Source organism: Salvelinus fontinalis, chromosome 8, assembly GCF_029448725.1.
Source record: "Salvelinus fontinalis isolate EN_2023a chromosome 8, ASM2944872v1, whole genome shotgun sequence".
NCBI lineage: Eukaryota > Metazoa > Chordata > Actinopteri > Salmoniformes > Salmonidae > Salvelinus > Salvelinus fontinalis.
The window spans coordinates 23,211,082-23,229,642 of NC_074672.1; the positions used below are offsets into that span (position 1 = coordinate 23,211,082).

General features: G+C 44.3%; 1 protein-coding gene across 13 annotated transcripts; it reads left to right on the forward strand.

The window, feature by feature from the left end:
• The first annotated feature begins 64 nt into the window (after positions 1 to 64).
• cdk11b (cyclin dependent kinase 11B) lies at positions 65 to 17,248 on the forward strand. Of its 13 annotated transcripts, none has more exons than XM_055931750.1 (21): positions 82 to 146; positions 803 to 839; positions 1,223 to 1,356; positions 1,762 to 1,901; positions 2,057 to 2,235; positions 2,364 to 2,508; positions 3,005 to 3,183; positions 3,356 to 3,481; positions 3,595 to 3,693; positions 3,904 to 4,002; positions 4,133 to 4,207; positions 4,407 to 4,618; positions 4,847 to 4,937; positions 6,497 to 6,618; positions 6,848 to 6,953; positions 7,245 to 7,366; positions 7,584 to 7,691; positions 8,533 to 8,649; positions 12,062 to 12,210; positions 16,208 to 16,397; positions 16,615 to 17,248. In XM_055931750.1, the coding sequence occupies exons 3-21, from the start codon at positions 1,246 to 1,248 to the stop codon at positions 16,705 to 16,707; spliced, it is 2,463 nt and encodes an 820-aa protein (XP_055787725.1). In that variant the 5' UTR covers positions 82 to 146; positions 803 to 839; positions 1,223 to 1,245; the 3' UTR covers positions 16,708 to 17,248. The 13 variants fall into 13 exon arrangements, with proteins under 13 accessions (XP_055787724.1, XP_055787736.1, XP_055787725.1 ...); XM_055931754.1 differs by having other exon boundaries at positions 3,044 to 3,183; XM_055931753.1 differs by having other exon boundaries at positions 2,367 to 2,508.
• Positions 17,249 to 18,561: the final 1,313 nt, after the last annotated feature.

Genomic DNA, 18,561 nt, shown 5'->3' on the forward strand with positions numbered 1-18,561 from the left:
ATGGCAGTAAGGTGTAATCTTAGCTTCAAAAACCAGCGAAGAAATTTTAACTGGAAGTAATTGTATGACCTTTAGAAGAAGAAGAAGAAGAAGAAGGAAGCGTTTGAGTCTTCCGGTTGTCCAAGATTGCGCGGAGTATATTTCAGGTTTGTTTAATCATTTGTAATGCAAAGGATTAAAAAGTCTTCAGTTAACCCACTTCAGATTTATTGAGAGGAGACGAATTATAATTTTCTCCTGGAAAAAAAACTAAAACCTATTGTCACTAGCGCCTTCATTTCTCGCCAATGCTAATGTTAGCTTATTAGCATATGTTAGCACCTAACCAGAACTCTCTCTATATATATGTGGCTCTGACTGCACCTGACTAGCTTACTAGTTACAAGACGCATGCAGCTAGGTACACTTTCAGATGTTAATTAACGACCGCCACGGGTTAGTATATAGTAGCTAACTTAGTAGTAATTGAGCATTTTTCTTACGCTACCGTTAGCTGTAAGCTATAGTACGTTAATTGGTATCGCGTAACGTTTAGAGTTGGTTTATTTATGACAACGGGCCTAGCTAGCTAACTAGTGAATTAAAGCTAGTTATGCAGTATACTTATAATGTAACGTAGTGACGTAAGGAGTGTCGGCGAGTAATATTTCATAGATTCATTTCACATTTAGCATTACACAGTGCGGTTTCACGCAACGTGTGTGTAGATCACTCTATTTGACTTGGACGTATGACTTCTCTCCCCCTTCTATCACACCGACGTTTTCCTTCCATTTTTGGATGTATTTTTATTTTGTACCAGTGAAACTGCTATGGATATGATACGAGGCGCTACTCAGGTAACAACAGAAATTATAGGCTACAAACTTGAGCCTCTCCCATACAACCCTTATACGATGGGAAAAAAATTCTATATCCTGGGCAAGACCCATCTTGACTATCACCCATCAAATTCTTATTCGTACAACCCTCTTGTCCCGAGGTGTGAAATAGTGTGTGTGTGTGTAGCTATGTACACCTTTGCGCAAATCATGAAACGCATGCATTGAACTGTGGAATGTACTGTCCAAAGGCAACATGCAGGCCTACATCACATACCTAATGAACAGAAATTAAATCTTTGCACATAAATACCACTGTTGCCACTAACATGATTCCAGTGCACACTGCTCTTCCATTGCCCTCCATGTTAGTCTGAAGCAGGGGGTCTCTGTCTCTGTAGCAGGTGGCGGCGAGCGGGTGCTGATGGGGGACGAAAAGGACACCTGGAAAGTGAAAACACTCGACGAAATTCTCCAAGAGAAGAAACGCAGACGGGAGCTGGAGGAGAGTACGGAGCCCAAACGTCTGAAAAATGTAAACGGAAGAGAAATGCTGTGGTGCCCCAAACTGACCCTAGTACACCCTATACACTTGGGGAGATATGAAAAGAGTTTGGGATAAGGAATGTGGAAATGGCTCCACCTTGCCCCCTGATAAACTAGGTGAAATGTTTGCCATATTGCTTACACACATTCGATAGCTCAGATCTCCACCTGACGATGGTCTAGGGGTTGATTTGGGGCACATTGTTTCTCTTCCCCATCAGAGGATGCTGGTTCCCATTTTGATTTGATCATGTTTATCGAAACTTTATCGTAATCTTACCATATTTGCAATCAATCATTGTTATGGTTACCATACTCTTTTTTTTTTTTTTTTTTTTACATGTTCTTGGGGGGGAATGGGTATAATGTCCCCTCTTTCTCGTGTCTTGTCCAGTGCGTTCCGTGCCCTGTTCCACAGACGGATGATCGGGAAGCCAAACGGGACACTCCGGAAGAAGGAGAACTACGGGATAAAAAAATGGAAATAACAATCCGGAATTCCCCGTACATACGGGAAGATTCCACAGAGGACAGGTAAAGGGGATACGAAAAAAGAGCCGTGGGAATTGGGGTCACGTTCAGGCGGGCCAGATAATGGAAAAGAAATGTGTTTCAAAACTGAACTTATTCCTTTTGAATACATTTTCTCCCATTTTTGTCCCAACTGAACGCCACCCTGCTATGCACAGGGGCAGCCTGTTTGTTGAGTCGTTGGCACTAGACAGTCTTCCCAATTCCAGGGGAGAAGAGGATGAATCGCTGGCAATAAAGCCTCCCCAGCAAATTACCAGAAAAGACAAATCTCACCACAGAAAGGAGGAGAAAAGAAAGGACAAGAGACGCCGCCGCAGTCACTCTGCTGAAGGAGGTACGTTGCCATCCTGGGACGTGTATCGCTGTAGAATGCTGCATAGTGCCTGGATCAGGTAGTGTTAAACTGTATTTATGCATATGTAGCACTTATTAGCACTCTATCACATTTTGTATTTATCACAGCAGCAGGGAAACGCGTTCGGCCCAAAGACAAGGACAGGGAGAGTGAGCGCAGAAAGCGGCAGTGGGAGGAGCAAGACAAGGCCCGGCGAGACTGGGAGAGGCAGAAACGCAGGGAACAGGCCAGAGCACAATCCCGCAGAGAGAGGTGACCACCGACTACTGTGACCATACACACACACACACACACACACACACACACACACACACACACACACACACACACACACACACACACACAGTTGGGTGTATTAGCGTGGATTGTATTAGCAAATGTGTACAACAGAACAAATCACTTGTGTTCAAAAATATGAAGTTCTCAACATGTCTGTTAATCAGTGGCAGCTCATACTGTACACCTCTATCAGAATATGACCTTTAAGAGTGGGGCAAGTTGGAACAAAAGTTTCAAGAGCAAAGACTACCAAAAAACAACATCCGCATTTTTTTATTAATGCGTATCGCCCCACTGTCTTGTGATGTCATATTGCTTAGTCTACTTTTAAACTTGCAGATCCTCAAACAATCACTGCTCAGTCATCACGTTTACTGTGCAGTTACCTGTCACACTGTATACTGTACTCTTCCCCTTCCCTGAAGCAGACATTAACGGTGTGGGGTGGGTGGCTTTTGGGTTTCTGGAGAGCTCCTGACAGGATTCCCCCGTCTTCCCCGGACTACAGGGACAGGTTGGAGCAGGTGGAGCGCCAGCGCGAGAGGGACCGCAAGCTCCGCGAGCAGCAGCAGAAGGAGCAGCGTGAGCAGAAGGAGAGGGAGAGAAGGGCAGAGGAGCGCCGGAAAGAGCGCGAGGTGCGCCGAGAAGGTCAGGCTTCACACATGCGTATTCGCACACACACACACACACACACACACACACACACACACACGGCTAAAGTTTATAGCTTTAGAGTGTGCGTGAATGATGTACGTCTTTTGATGTATGTAAAGGCACTCTGTTGGTGAGGGAAGCTAAATGTGTTGTCCCCCTCTGACAGTTCCGTCCCACCACCGTGCGCTGCCCGATGAGTACGGTGACAAGCCCAAACAGAGCCACCGCAGTCGCAGCCCTAACCAGGCTCCCCGGGATAGACTGGAGCAAAACAGCGAGCCACACAGAACTGGTGATGAGACTAACCAATCAAGTTGGTTTTAGAAAATATTGCTTTGGTGGTAGTTAGCCTCAAAATAAATTAAATCCATGACTTATAATGGGGTGCTTGTGTTTGTTGTCCAGCGGCAAAGGATGAGAAGCCTGAGGACAAGGACCTTCTCTCTGACCTCCAGGACATCAGTGACAGCGAGAGGAAGACCAGTACAGGAGAGTCCTCCTTAGGTAGACGCACTCATTTACAGTCGCAACATACCCCACTGTCACTTTACACCAGATTGGCATCACAAGAAAGGAATGAAAACAAAGCACACTCCTACTGATGTTTAATCAGTTACAGAGTTCTGTTATAGATACTCAGTCAAGACACATCTCCTTGTGTTATGTCAATGTGGGTAGTTTGGCTGTGACACGGAGTCGATTTCTCTTTCCTAGGTTCAGGGTCAGGCTCGGATGATGAGGAGAATGATGATGGATCTAGCAGCGAGGAAGAGGAATCGGGTTCGGGCTCAGGAGAATCTGACCAGACTGCAGGTCTGCTGAATTTATGTCTGTCTCTGTTATTGTGATTGTGTGTGTGATCGTTTGCATGTCTTATCCCTGACTATCATTACGGTGTTGTCACGGTGACGTGGCTCTGACCCACCCATTGTCTGTGTTTCAGGTGACGTGAGTGAAGACGAGCGGTCTGAGGAAGAGTTTGAGGAAGAAAGAGAGAACAGCAACCATATTGCTCCAGGTAGGCATTTCGCACTCCATTTGTCTGTTGGCAGTCATTTGAACAGGTATTATTATGTCATGTCTAAGAGTGAAGTTTGTTTTGACTGGTCTTCAAGCTTGTTTATCTAAAAAGGTTAGGAGGTATTCTCAACCAGCTGCTAGATGCTATTTTGTCCTGTTTCTATAAGTTGTAACTGCCCCCTCATTAACCATCCCAGTGCCTGAGTCACGATTTGACCATGACACTGAGGAAAGTGGAGAGGAGGAGGAGGAGGAGGAGGAAGCAGGGGAGGGAGACGTCACCCCCCAGTCGGTGTCCCACTCCCACTCAGCCACCCCTGAACCTGAGGAGAACTACATCCCTGACTCTCCTCCTATCTCCCCGGTGGAGCTAAAGAAGGAGCTGCCCAAGTACCTGCCAGCTCTACAGGTCTGTGTTTGGCAGCACACCACACCTGGGTTAAATACATGTTTGTTTTATTTCAAATACCTGAGGTGCACTAGACCTAGCTTACCATGTATATTGGGGCTCATTAGAATATTCCAAGAAATGCTCAAGTATTTGCCAGAAAACGAAAACATATTTGACCCAGACCTGTACACACATGCAAATCGTATAGAGACGTATTGATTGAGATTGGTTTCCTGTCTTTTCCAGGGGTGTCGCAGTGTGGAGGAGTTCCAGTGTCTTAATCGCATCGAGGAAGGGACCTACGGTGTGGTGTACAGGGCCAAGGACAAAAAAACAGGTACAGAGCATTCGGAAAGTATTCAGACCCCTTCACTTTTTCCACATCCTGGTTCTTTACAGCCTTATTCTAAAATTGATTAAATTAGTTTTCCTCATCATTCTACACCCCCAAAAAATTGTGCAAATTCAATACAAATTGAAGAACAGGTACCTTATTTACATAAGTATTCAGACTCTGCTATGAGACTTGAAATTGAGCTCAGGTGCATCCTGTTTCCATTGATCATCCTTGAGATGTTTCTACATCTTGATTGGAGTCCACCTGTGGTAAATTCAGTTGATTGGATATGATTTGGAAAGGCACATACCTGTCTATATATGGTCCCACAGTTGGCAGTGCATGACAGAGCAAAAAGGAATTGTCTGTAGAGTTCCTAGAGAGAATTGTGGAGGCACAGATCTGGGGAAGGGTACCAAAAAATGTCTGCAGCATTGAAGGTCCCCAGGAACACAGTGGCCTCCATCATTCTTAAATGAAAGAACTTCGGAACCACCAAGACTTTTCCTAGAGCTGGCCGCCCGGCCAAACTGAGCAATCAGGGAGAGGGGCTTTGGTCAAGGAGGTGACCAAGAACCCGATGGTCATCTGAAAGCACTCCAGAGTTCCTCTGTGGAGATGGATGAACCTTCCAGAAGGACAACATCTCTGCAGTATTACACCAATCAGGTCTTTATGCTAGTGCACGGAAGCCACTCCTCAGTAAAAGGCACGTGACAGCCCGCTTGGAATTGACCAAATGGCACCTAAAGGACTCTCAGACCAGGAGAAACAAGATTCTCTGGTCTGATGAAACAAACATTGATCTCTTTGGTCTGAATGCCAAGTATCACATCTGGAGGAAACCTGGCACCAACCCAATGGTGAAGCAGGGTGGTGGCAGCATCATGCTGTTGGGATGTTTTTCAGCGGCAGGGACTGAGACAAGTCGGGATCGAGGGAAAGATGAACAGAGCAAAGTACAGCGAGATCCTTGATGAAAACCTGCTCAGGACCTCAGACTGGGGCAAAGGTTCACCTTCCAGCAAGACAACGACCCTAAGCACAGCCAAGACAACGCAGGAGTGGCTTCGGGACAAGAATCTTATTGTCCTTGAGTGGCCCAGCCAGAGCCCGGACTTGAACCCGATCAAACATATCTGGAGAGACCTGAAAATAGGTGTGCAGCAACGCTCCCCATTCAACCTGACAGAGCTTGAGAGGATCTGCAGAGAATGGGAGAAACTCCCCAAATACAGATGTGCCAAGCTTGTAATCGCTGCCAAAGGTGCTTCAACAAATTACTGAGTAAATGGTCTGAATATTTACGTGATATTTATTTTTATTACATTTGCAAACATTCCTAAAAACCTGTTTTTGCTTTGTCATTATGGGGTATTGTGTGTCAATTGATGAGGGGGAAAACGAATCCGTTTTAGAATAAGGCTGTAACGTAATAACATTTTGAAAAAGTCAAGGGGAATGAGTACTTTCCCGAAGTCACTGTGGGCTACCTTGCAATCGATTTCCAATCCATCCCTGGACTCGGACACACACTAAAACACACCTTTCCCTTTCAGATGAGATTGTAGCCTTGAAGCGTTTGAAGATGGAGAAGGAGAAAGAAGGTTTCCCCATCACGTCTCTGAGAGAGATCAACACCATTCTGAAGGCCCAGCACCCCAACATCGTCACTGTCAGGGTGAGGAGCATAGAAATACATATTGGTAATACATATTAGTATTCTATTTCTATGGTGAGCGTCACACACCTGATTTAGAGGGAGCCCCCCTCCAATATTTAGAAATTAGTTTTGTTTAGCTCCTTTCATCTGAAAGTGTAGCACAAATTCAAGTAATAAAATGGATAAAAGAGCAATGTATACTAGTGATAGCTGAACTTGTACTTAATCCCGTTTTCTCCCATGTTAGGAAATCGTTGTTGGAAGCAACATGGACAAGATCTACATTGTTATGAACTACGTGGAGCACGACCTGAAGAGCTTGATGGAGACCATGAAACAGCCTTTCCTGCCAGGTAACTTTGTGGGGTACAGTTTGAGTTGGACTAAATGCGGTATACAAATGTCCACCAGCCATTTTCCCATATCATGTGGCTCGGTAAGTGGTGCTCTGTTTGGAATAGAAATGAAACGTGTGCTCTGGTGGGTTCCCTTTGTTTACCTAGCAAATGTTGTCATTCTTCTGTGGTGACCATGCTACCACAAGGGTTAGTCCTTCTTCCCAGACGATGCGGTCTGGGGTTTAAAGGATTGTTTTAATGTTTATGAACTCATGTCTCTTGTTTCCTCTTTTTCGTTGGCCTCAGGCGAAGTGAAGACCCTGATGATCCAACTGCTGCGAGGCGTCCGCCATCTCCACGACAACTGGATCCTCCACCGCGACCTGAAGACCTCCAACCTGCTGCTCAGCCACAAGGGGATCCTTAAGGTGCCATAGATGTCTTATTGTATTGTATTATGCTATGTCCCATTTATATTAACATTAAAACCACTGTGGGTTGGGAACTTCAGATGAGGATTAGGTCATCCATGGCTCGGATGAAGAAATTCTAGGCTTTTGATGACAAAGAATAATGATGTTAATGTGCGTGAGAGGGTGTGCTTGCTTCATAGTCATCTTTGAAATGTTTGTTGCACTCTTCTAGGTGGGGGACTTTGGTCTGGCCCGTGAGTATGGTTCTCCCCTGAAGCCCTACACGCCTGTGGTGGTGACACTGTGGTACCGTTCTCCAGAGCTGCTGCTGGGAGCCAAAGTGAGTCGAACTTGATCTGGAATCAGTTTACCCTCCCCAAATCCTAATGATTTGTTGGATGACATGCAAAACCGACCTTTTGATCAGTGTCTCTGGCAACATAGCCACACAGTAACTAACCTCGTTCCCAGGCTATTGAGCACATCGCATATACACCTGGTACTTCAACGATTCAAATTTGGCCTTGGTGGGAATGACCATAGAATAATATGGGAGTGACATTACTGAGTAAAGTATTTATCATAATAACATTTTTGCCAATCACATGACTGCGAGATGTAGATAGCTCTGTGCTTGTGGTGTACTAGCTTATGGGGAGGTTTAGGGGGAAGGTGTTGTGGTAGACGATTGGTTGATAGATGAAGCCTATGCACCGGGAGCTTCTGATGGTCTTTCTGTATTGGCTAACGAAGGCCAAGTTTGGCGTGTTGGTCTACCAGACTCTTCACATTTGGGCAGAAGTGGCTGGGAACGAGATTACACACCTGTATTCGGAGACACAAGAATACTGTCAAAATACCTCTGGTCTACAAAGACGCAGAACAACTGAGTCAAAATGTCTCAAACATCAAAGACCCTCTACAGTCAAAATGGTGCCTTTCTAAACCCTAAACCAGTCCCTGCCTGACTGTGAACCTTACCACACCCAGACAACGCAACACATACTTCTACAATATTTGAAGGTGTACGAAGTATGGTTCTGAACAAATCCCAAGACTACATACACACAGCACCAAGTCAAAGCTTGTCCTTGCCCAGACTAAACACTCTAACCCAGACTCATGTAGTGCTGTCTGTTCCTTGGAATACTGTGGTTTTAGCGTGTGTTTTTTCTCCACAGGAGTACTCCACAGCTGTGGACATGTGGTCTGTGGGCTGCATATTTGGAGAGCTCCTTACCCAGAAACCTCTCTTCCCTGGAAAATCTGAAATCGACCAAATTAACAAGATATTTAAGGTTAGCTAATTCAAGAAGTCCCATTTTACTTTATACTGTCTGGAACGTAATAGCACTATACCCCACTCCTACAGTACCAGTCAAAAGTTTGGACACCGCTACTCATGCCAGGGTTTTTCCTTATTTTTACAATTTTCTACATTGTAGAATAATAGTGAAGACATCAAAACTATGAAATAACACATGGAATCATGTAGTAACCAAAAAAGTGTTAAACAAATCAAAATATATTTAAGATTCTTGAAAGTAGCCACCGTTTGCCTTTGACAGCTTGCACGCTCTTGGCATTCTCTCAACCAGCTTCATGAGGTAGTCACCTGGAATGCATTTCAATAAACAGGTGTGCCTTGTTCAAAGTTAATTTCTGGAATTTCTTTCCTTATTGTTTGAGCCAATTGGTTGTGTTGTGACAAGGTATGGGGGTGGTATATAGAATAGGGCCATATTTGGTAAAAGACCAAGTCCATATTATGGCAAGAACAGCTCAAATAAGCAAAGAGAAACGACAGTCCATCATTACTTTAAGACATGAAGGTCAGTAAATCTGGAACATTTCAAGAACTTTGACATTTTCTTCAAGCGCAGTCGCAAAAACCATAAAGCGATATGATGAAAATGGCTCTCTTGAGGATCGCCACAGGAATGGAAGACCCAGAGTTAGGGTCTGCTGCAGAGACCCTCTGCTGCAGACCCTCTGCTGCAGAGGATAAGTTCATTAGAGTTACCAGCCTCAGATTGCAGTCCAATTAAATGCTTCAGAGTTAAAGTAACAGACACATCTCAACATTAACTGTTCAGAGGAGACTGCTTGAATCAGGCCTTTATGGTAAAATTGCTGCAAAGAAACCACTACTAAAGGAAGAAGAGACTTACTTGGGCCAAGAAACACGAACAATGGACATTAGACCAATGGAAATCTGTCCTTTGGTCTCCACATTTGAGATTTATTTTGTGTGACTGGATGTCTGCAAATGTGGTTCCCACCATGAAGCATGGAGGAGGTGTGGGGGTGCTTTGCTGGTGATACTGTCTGATTTATTTAGAATTCAAGGCACACTTAACCAGCATGGCTACCACAGCATTCAGCGATATGCTCTCCTTGTTTTTCAACAGCACAATGACCCAACACACCTCCAGGCTGTGTAAGGGCTATTTGACCAAGAAAGATAGTGATGGAGTGCTGCATCAGATGACCTGGCCTCCACAATCACCCAACTTTAAACCAATTGAGATAGTTTGTGATGAGTTGGACCACAGAGTGAAGGTAAACTAGCCATCAAAATCAAGTCATTGTATTTGTCACATGCGCCGAATCACCTTACAGTGAAATGCTTACTTACAAGCCCTTAACCAACAACAGTTTTAAGAAAATTAAGTGTTAAATTATTTACTAAGAAACTTAAGTAAACATTTTTACTAAGGAGCAACAATAAAATAACAGTAGCGAGGCTATATACAGCAACGGTTAGTCGAGGTAATATATATGCATGTAGGTAGAGGTTAAGTGACTATGCATGGATAATAAACAGAGTAGCAGCAGTTTCAAAAATGTTCAAATGGGGGGAGGGGACAAGGCAAATAGTCCGGGTAGCCATTTGATTAGCTGTTCAGTCTTATGGCTTGTTAAGAAGCCTTTTGGACTTAGACTAGCAGAGGGAAAGTCTTGGACTATGGTTGCTGGGGTCTTTGGCAATTTTTTGGGACTTTCTCTGACACCTGCTGGGTATGGAGGTACTGGATGGCAGGAAGCTTGGCCCCGGTGATGTACTGGGCATACGCACTACCCTCCTGTAGTGCCTTGCGGTTGGAGGCCGAGCAGTTGCCGTACCAGGCGGTGATGCAACCAGTCATGATTCGATATTGCAGTTGCCATACCAGGCGGTGATGCAACCAGTCATGATTCGTTGGTGCAGCTGTATAACTTTTTGAGGATCTGAGGACCCATGCCAAATCTTTTCAGTCTCTTGAGGGGGAATAGGCATTGTCGTGCCCTCTTCATGACTGTCTTGGTGTGTTTGGACCAATGTAGTTTGTTGGTGATGTGGACACCAAGGAACTTGAAGCTCTCAACCTGCTCCACTACAGCTCTGTCGATGAGAATGGGGGCGTGCTCAGTCCTCCTTTTCTGTAGTCCACAATCATCTCTTTTTTTCTTGATCACGTTGAGGGAGAGATTGTTGTTGTGCCAGGTCTCTGACCACCTCTCTATAGGCTGTCTCATTATTGTCGGTGATCAGTCCTACTACTGTTGTGTTGTCGGCAAACTTAATGATGGTGTTGGAGTTGTGCTTGGCCATGCAGTCATGGGTGAACAGGGAGTACAAGAGGGGACTGAGCACGCACCCCTGAGGGGCCTCTGTGTTGAGGATCAGCGTGTTGTTACTTACCCTTATTACCTGGGGGAGGCCCATCAGGAATTGCAGCATCCTGTTGCACAGGGAGGTGTTTAGTCCCAGGGTCCTTAGCTTAGTTATGAGCTTTGAGGGCACTATGGTGTTGAACGCTGAGCTGTAGTCAGTCAATGAATAGCATTCTCACATAGGTGTTCCTTTTATTCAGGTGTGAAAGGGCAGTGTGGAGTGCAATAGAGATGGCATCTTCTGTGGATCTGTTGGGGCAGTATGCAAATTGGTGTTGCTTGACTCGAAGCTAGCATTTAAGTTATTTAGCTCATCTGATAGGCTTGTGTCACTGGGCAGCTCGCGGCTGTGCTTCCCTTTGTAGTCCGTAATAGTTTGCAAGCCCTGCCACATCCGACGAGCGTCGGAGCTGGTGTGCTCAGCATATGTGGGAACTCCTTCGAGACTGTTGGAAAAGGATTCCAGGTGAAGCTGGTTGAGAGAATGCCAATGTGTGCAAAGCTGTCAAGGCAAAGGGTTACTACTTTGAAGATTATCAAATATATGTTGATTTAACTTTTTTGGTGTCTTCATGATTCCATGTGTTCATAGTTCTGATGTCTTCACTATTATTCTACAATGTAAACATTTTTTTAAAATAAAGAAACTCTTGAATGAGTAGGTGTGTCCAAACCTTTGACTGGTACTGTACATCTGCATACATTCTTGATAGCCACCACGTTTTTGTGAGTTTTGCAGTTTTATGATCTCCCCACAGTGTTGCAGAGTTAGGAATATAATATAGTCAGATTAAATGGATTTAATTTGACGGCACAATCTATTTTTCACTGCGGTTCAATGACCCAGTCTCTTTTAGACAGTGTGACGTAACGGTCTTGTCTGTGGCGCTTGTCTGGCTGGGCTAACCGTAAAACTCAGATTAAAAGATGTGGTCTTGACTGTGCTCCAGTACTCCTCACTTAGCAGTTCTGAACATACCAGACAAAATGGGGACCACCCCTCATATACACATAATAACTCTGTGTCGGTGTGTTGATGCGTGTTCTTACTAGGACTTAGGGTCGCCCAGCGAGAAGATTTGGCCGGGCTACAACGAGCTCCCTGCTGTGAAGAAGATGACTTTCACAGAGTACCCCTACAACAACATGCGCAAGCGCTTCGGAGCCCTGCTTTCAGACCAGGGCTTCGACCTCATGAACAAGTACGTCTACTCAACTTCAAACTTGCACTTACCCCAAACAATTTCAACCACATGGTTAGTTTCAACACCATTCATCTAACTCACCTACACCAAACCTCAGACTTACTTGAAATTCAACCTCAACTGAGCAGTGTATCTAAAGTGAGAATGCTTTTTTTTTGGTACCTAATTCTTAATTGTCCATCAACCTGAAAGACTATTGTGTGTCTGTGCCAATGTGGTCTTTACTCTTTCAGCGGGAGGTTTAACATCAGCATTGCTATGCCTTGATCTAATGTGTGTCTGCTGTCAGGTCTGCCCTGTGATATGCTCTCCATGTCTTCTGCTTCAGTCACTGCACTATTGGCAAGCTGACTATAAACAGGATGGAGAAGTAGCGTTTTGGCGTTGCATCAAAGTACCTCAGCCCTCCTCCAGACCTGTATTGCATTTCACAGCTTTGGTTTTTATATCTTTGCTTGCGTGTGTCTCACAACTGCATTAAAGTAGGGCCTATCATAAATGAATATGCTAGGATATTTTCAACGCAACTGACCGAAGACTGAACACACTCGAATCATCGGCGAAGAAAAGTAGCAGGCAAGCCAGCAAGATGGAGAGAGGATGAGGGAGGCAGAACCGTGCGCATATGTCTTGGTAATCTGTATCTCGCATATTTACCAAAGTATCCTTAAGTTCACCTTTATTTAAATACACAACTTTCCCTAGGCCTTTATAGCGTATCATCTAGTTAGGCTATAACACGGCAAAGAGTCTTAGTTTGTGAGAAATTGTTTTTCAGTCAGGTTTTTTTCTAAACGCCAACGATCTCAATTTAGTTTAAACATTCATACCCCTATTATTTGCGTCACACACATGTAATGGGTGGCCATGTATGGCCACGGGAGGGGTTGGGGTCAGCTTTTGGGTGAAGTTTGACACCAGTCCAACTGAGTGGAATGCCGCAACAGTCACATGACCCAGGAAGTGTAATGACCCCTGGCCAGTGGCTGCTAGCTGTCTCATTAGACCCTGACCCCCTGTGGTCTATGTTTGGACTGGAGTCTGGACCTCCTTCAGCCGCAGAACTGGACTGGCGTAAGTCTATTCATTGAGTGTGTAGGCTTTCTGGATGGACATGGCAGTCCTGTTTCAGTTTGGAACATCACACTCCTCCATGGCACCAGGCTGTAGGGGGGAGTTTAGAGCTGTGACCTGAATAATGACCTTGCAGACGAAGTATGCATCTCAATTAGGGATGTTCCTGACAAAAAAAAGTTATGTTCTTTCGACCAGTCGATTGGTATTTTTTCATATATTGACACATCCTATGTGTTTTAATCAAATCAACTATATTAACTGAGCGTGTCTGATGCTTAAATAATTAAGACGCACAAATGACTAGAGGGAGTCCGACCAGCAATTGATTTGATTGTGCCGGGCTGGGCTCAGACTTGCTGCGCTGTGTAAAAATAAATAAGACCGTGACTGACCAGCACCCGTTGTCTTTCTCCTCCCTGTTGCAGCGACCACCATAGAACATCAGTGTTTATCGCGCTGTCCGTGTTACTGAAGCTGCAACATAATTACAGACATTTCTGACAGAAAAATTATTTTACCGAAATCTCTAATTGGTTTAGGAAAAACATTCCTTATTCCTTTAACCCCTGTTCTCTTTACGTTACATATGTATGCATCGCGTGCACGTGACGGAATAGCTATTTGCACAGGATTAGTATTATTAGAGAACGTTTTATGTAATTATTACTCCAGAATGTCCGTTATTCCAGAGGAGAATTCGGACGTGATTTAGTTTTTTCCAAATTGCCCCCTGTGATTTTTTTTCCATATATTGACAGTTATGACGGAAGCCTGGAGGTTTTTATTCTAGCTGTGAATATACCGTATTTTAACATGTCCAGGTGATGACTCAAGCTTGGTATGGTTTAGAAACCATCTTTCGTGTAGTGTCGTGATAATATTTAAATTGAGGAAGTGTGATCATAATCTTTAGCGATCCGCAGTACGTCCTAAATGCCTCCCAGCCTTCAGATGTGAGCTGAACAGTGCAATTGCGCTTGCGATGCATTTTAAGTCTATGGATGAGAAAGTCTAACGCTTAGATCACACCGACAGTCATTGCTCAAAATAAGATGCAGCATCATATGGATGTGTGCAACAAAAGTTCAACATTCACCTTCTGCTACCAGTTCTGTCAAGCCGTATATGCATACAGTTTGACGTATACGTTCGATAAATCCAACGTATGCACTGCAACTGCGTCTGCAACGCAATGCTGCAAGGAAAACGCAGCGTTTAATTGGGAATGAATGTACTTCTGATGTACCAAAATGTAATGACTTTGACAGTGTGATTTTAAGCGTAAATATTAACAGCAAGGGTTGCATTAAATAGGCGCAATTTTGATGCATTTGGCAATATTCTATTAATACGCACAAAACATGTAAACAAAAGCATTCACTGTAAACATTGATAGGCTACATGTAGGCCATTTCATATATAGTTTGTGAACTACTTAGTTAATTTATCGACTCAGTTACTGTTTTCATGCGCAAACCGCAAGCAACACCTGTCAAACTTTCTCACCTGTCAGACATTTCTCTCAAAACACAAGGATGTAGATTAGCACAGGTCTAGTATTATCAGAGGACCTTGGAGTAGCCCAGGACATCCAGTAGACTATTCTGGCTGGAATTGTTACTCTCCTGCCATGTAAAAATTACTGACGGTGATTCAAACGGGACTAAAATTACAGATGTGGGTTTTTTGCTAGTGCACATAATTTGTTACCTGACCTCCCCGTTAAAACTAATCCAGTCCAAATAGGGCACAATGGGGCCTGACCTATAGCATATCATAAAGCCTACTACTAATGATCCTAATAATACTAGTAATAACAAGGAGATTAAGAAAGAGGAGAGATATTATTTTGGAACAGTCTAAACACTAAATGATAAATAATACCAGAGAGGCTGTTCTAAGGAATAGTATAAATCCTTTATTACAGCAAAGATTGTTTTTTTTAAAGCTGAATTTGTGAAATTGTTTACTTGACATGTCGTTGCATGAGGGTTGGCGCTCACGGAATCAGTAGGCTATTAAACAAACAGGCAACAGAAGCAGGACCTGTCTTATTTCTTTAGATATATTGATGATGTATAAAGCCAGGCATATTTAACAGATAGGTCTATAATCAATAACCTCCATTAAGTTCGGGTTTCCTCTAATTCTTCATCGACAATAAGGCAAGGGCTGTTTTCTCGTCTCCTCATTCTGCTGCTGCCTCCGCCGCATTGTTCTCAATAACAATATGCTGGTTAACTTTGCTATTAGGCACATGGCAACATGGCCTAGGGAAAGGCGCCAATTCAACAGCGCACAGATGTGCTTCTGAAACAAGGACAGCGACCACTATCCAACGCGGGAGAAGGCACATTTTGTTATAAAATAATTGTATTTGTGTTAGTGTTGCACCATTGTTCTTATGTAATATAACTGTATACAGTTTCAGTAGCATATGTTGTAGACTGATGGACTGTGCCATCCCCACGGCCTCCACAATAGATCAGTCCACTCACAGGCGCAAATCAGACAGGTGTGTTGTACACAATGCTTTATTTAAAAAAAAAATCTACTGCTTAGCTAAATAAATCTTGATCGATCAAACAATCGACCAGTCGACTAAATATGGTCAGCCCTAATCTCAATAGTTTAAAGGGGACTTCTTCTCATCGGCTTTCTCCAACTTCTCTGATGTAAAATAACTCTTGGAAGGCGTACCCTTCAAAACAATTTTATTAATCCCGGAAGGTCAAAATGTAATTGTCAGGCTTGTTGCTTTCACTTACCCTGTGTGATGAGATGAGGGAAAGGACGCCGCTTTAGACTATGGAGAGGGACCCCATGTGCTCTGAAAGCTTTAATACAGATGACAGAAGTGCTGCCGTTTTGAGTGATTTCTGCCACCCCTGACCTCGACTTTTTCCCTTTCCCCAAGGTTCCTCACCTATTGCCCCAGCAAGAGGATCCTGTCGGATGAGGCACTGAAGCACGAGTATTTCCGGGAGACGCCGCAGCCCATCGACCCGTCCATGTTCCCCACCTGGCCCGCCAAGAGCGAGCAACAAAGGGTGAAGAGGGGCACCAGCCCGCGCCCCCCCGAGGGAGGCCTGGGCTACAGTCAGCTGGTGAGGCTGGGTTGAACTCTACATCCCTATGTCGACCAGGGTTTAACATCTGAGCTCAGTTTCTGTCCTACACAGATTATAGACCAACAGCACTCTACTATGTGTTGTCTAGACATCCTCCCACTGCTTACTACTTATGTTTCTAGAATACATTATTTCCGTGGCATAACAGCAATGTACCTCATCAGCTAACGTGTGTGGCTTGTCGTCTCTCCAGGGTGACGATGACCTGAAAGACACCGGCTTCCATCTGACCACCAGCAACCAAGGGGCTTCTGCTGTGGGCCCAGGGTTCAGCCTCAAGTTCTGAGCTGCACATGGAGGACAGGACACCCTGTGTATGCAAAAAGAGAGACTAGCATGGTCACCTGACCAGACAATGAGTCATGGGACATGTAGGTTTTAATGTGGCTGGGCTTATTGTGAGAATGGCCTCCGGTGTCAGGGGTCAGCTTACTGCCCTCACTGTGACCCTGTGATGGTACAGACTGGTCATTACATGACATGAACCACGGACAAATACGCTTATTGTCTCTTTCCGTATGGATGAATCCCAACAGTTAAACCGTCACTTCTTTTAACATTCTCGACTCTGACAAGTGCATCGAAACCAAACTACAATTTGTAAGTAGCTTAGCTCATATTGGCTTTATGTTTTGTTTTCCGCCTTTTTTTTACACTGCGGAAAAGGACCAGATTTTAAGTGGTTGGTATTTGAGTACTGGAGCTACTGTATAATAATGAAGCAGCGTTAGATCCATGTCAATCCATCATATTGTAAGGACTTAACTGTTTGACTGACGGCTGACATACCAGGACATGTTTTTGCTAGAAATAAAATGTAAAACTCTTTTGCTGGCATTTATAAATGCTGTCTGAGCTAAGCAAACAGCACCACACACTGCCTGCCAAAGAAAAAAAGAAAGGACGTCGAGTCCAACACAAATTCCAGCCTTGAACTCGGCTCTATAGTAATCGTCCAAGAGTGATGTCCTCCTTTGCACTGCACACTTTGTCTCAGGACATTTCAGGGGAATGAGCCCCTGATTGTCTTTGTTGTTGAAGTGGCTCATGATTTTTAGGACTAAACCATCAAGTTATTTGATTTCTAGCTAGAGGAAAATAAACCATACATTCTCAATCTTGGGATACGGCTGGCTGCTCGGACTTGAACAGTTGAAAAACTTTCCCTCATATGGGGTACTCCTTAGAATCAGCAGAAATTGACATGCATTAATCAGTTTATCTGCGAGTCCCCTCTAAGCCCTTCTGTGGAGTATTACACCTGATTTGTCAAATGAGTAGGCAAAGCATTGGGGCCACCTAAAGGATAACTAAACTAGCTGGATGTCTTAGGTGTTTCATATCTAAATAAAGGTTTAAACAGTTCATATGACTGCAAACAATGTTTTTGGTTTACGCATTTTCGATCCAGAGCATCCCAAATATGGTTACATGTCTGGCGAGTATGCAGACCATGGAAATGTTCAACTTCCAGGAATTGTTTACAGACCCTTGTGACATGGGGCCGTGCATTATCATGCTGAAACATGAGGTGATGGCGGCGGATGAATGGCACGACAATGGGCCTCAGGATCTTGTCACGGTATCTTTGTGCATTCAAATTGCCATCGATAAAATGTAATTGTGTTGTCTGTAGCTTATGCCTGTCCATACAATAACCCCACCTCCACCATGGGGTACTCTGTTCACAACGTTGACATCAGCAAACCGCTCTCCCACACAACGCCATACATGCTGTTTGCATCTGCCCGGTACAGTTGAAATTGGGATTCATCTGTAAAAAGCACACATCTCCAGTGTGCCAATGGCTATCGAAGGTGAGCATTTACCCAATGAAGTCGGTTACGGCGCCGAATTGCAGTCAGGTTAAGACCATGGTGAGGATGACGAGCACGCAGATGATCTTCCCTGAGATGGTTTCTGACAGTTTGTGCTGAAAGTTTCTGGTTGTGCAAACCCCCAGTTTCATAAGCTGTCCGGGTGACTGGTCTGACGATCCCCAGGTGAAGAAGCCGGATGTGGATGTCCTGGGCTGGCATGGTTATGAGTGGTCTGCGGTTGTGAGGCCGGTTAAACGTACTACCAAATTCGAATAAATGACATTGAAGGCGGATTATGGTAGAGAAATTAACAGTTCTGG

Excerpts from the sequence above, each read along its gene's own strand:
- cdk11b (XM_055931749.1), top strand. The coding sequence starts at position 65 with ATGACCTTTAGAAGAAGAAGAAGAAGAAGAAGGAAGCGTTTGAGTCTT. Across the intron at positions 7,367-7,583 it reads GCCACAAGGGGATCCTTAAG|GTGGGGGACTTTGGTCTGGC; the intron begins GTGCCATAGATG and ends GCACTCTTCTAG. Across the intron at positions 7,692-8,532 it reads AGCTGCTGCTGGGAGCCAAA|GAGTACTCCACAGCTGTGGA; the intron begins GTGAGTCGAACT and ends TTTTCTCCACAG.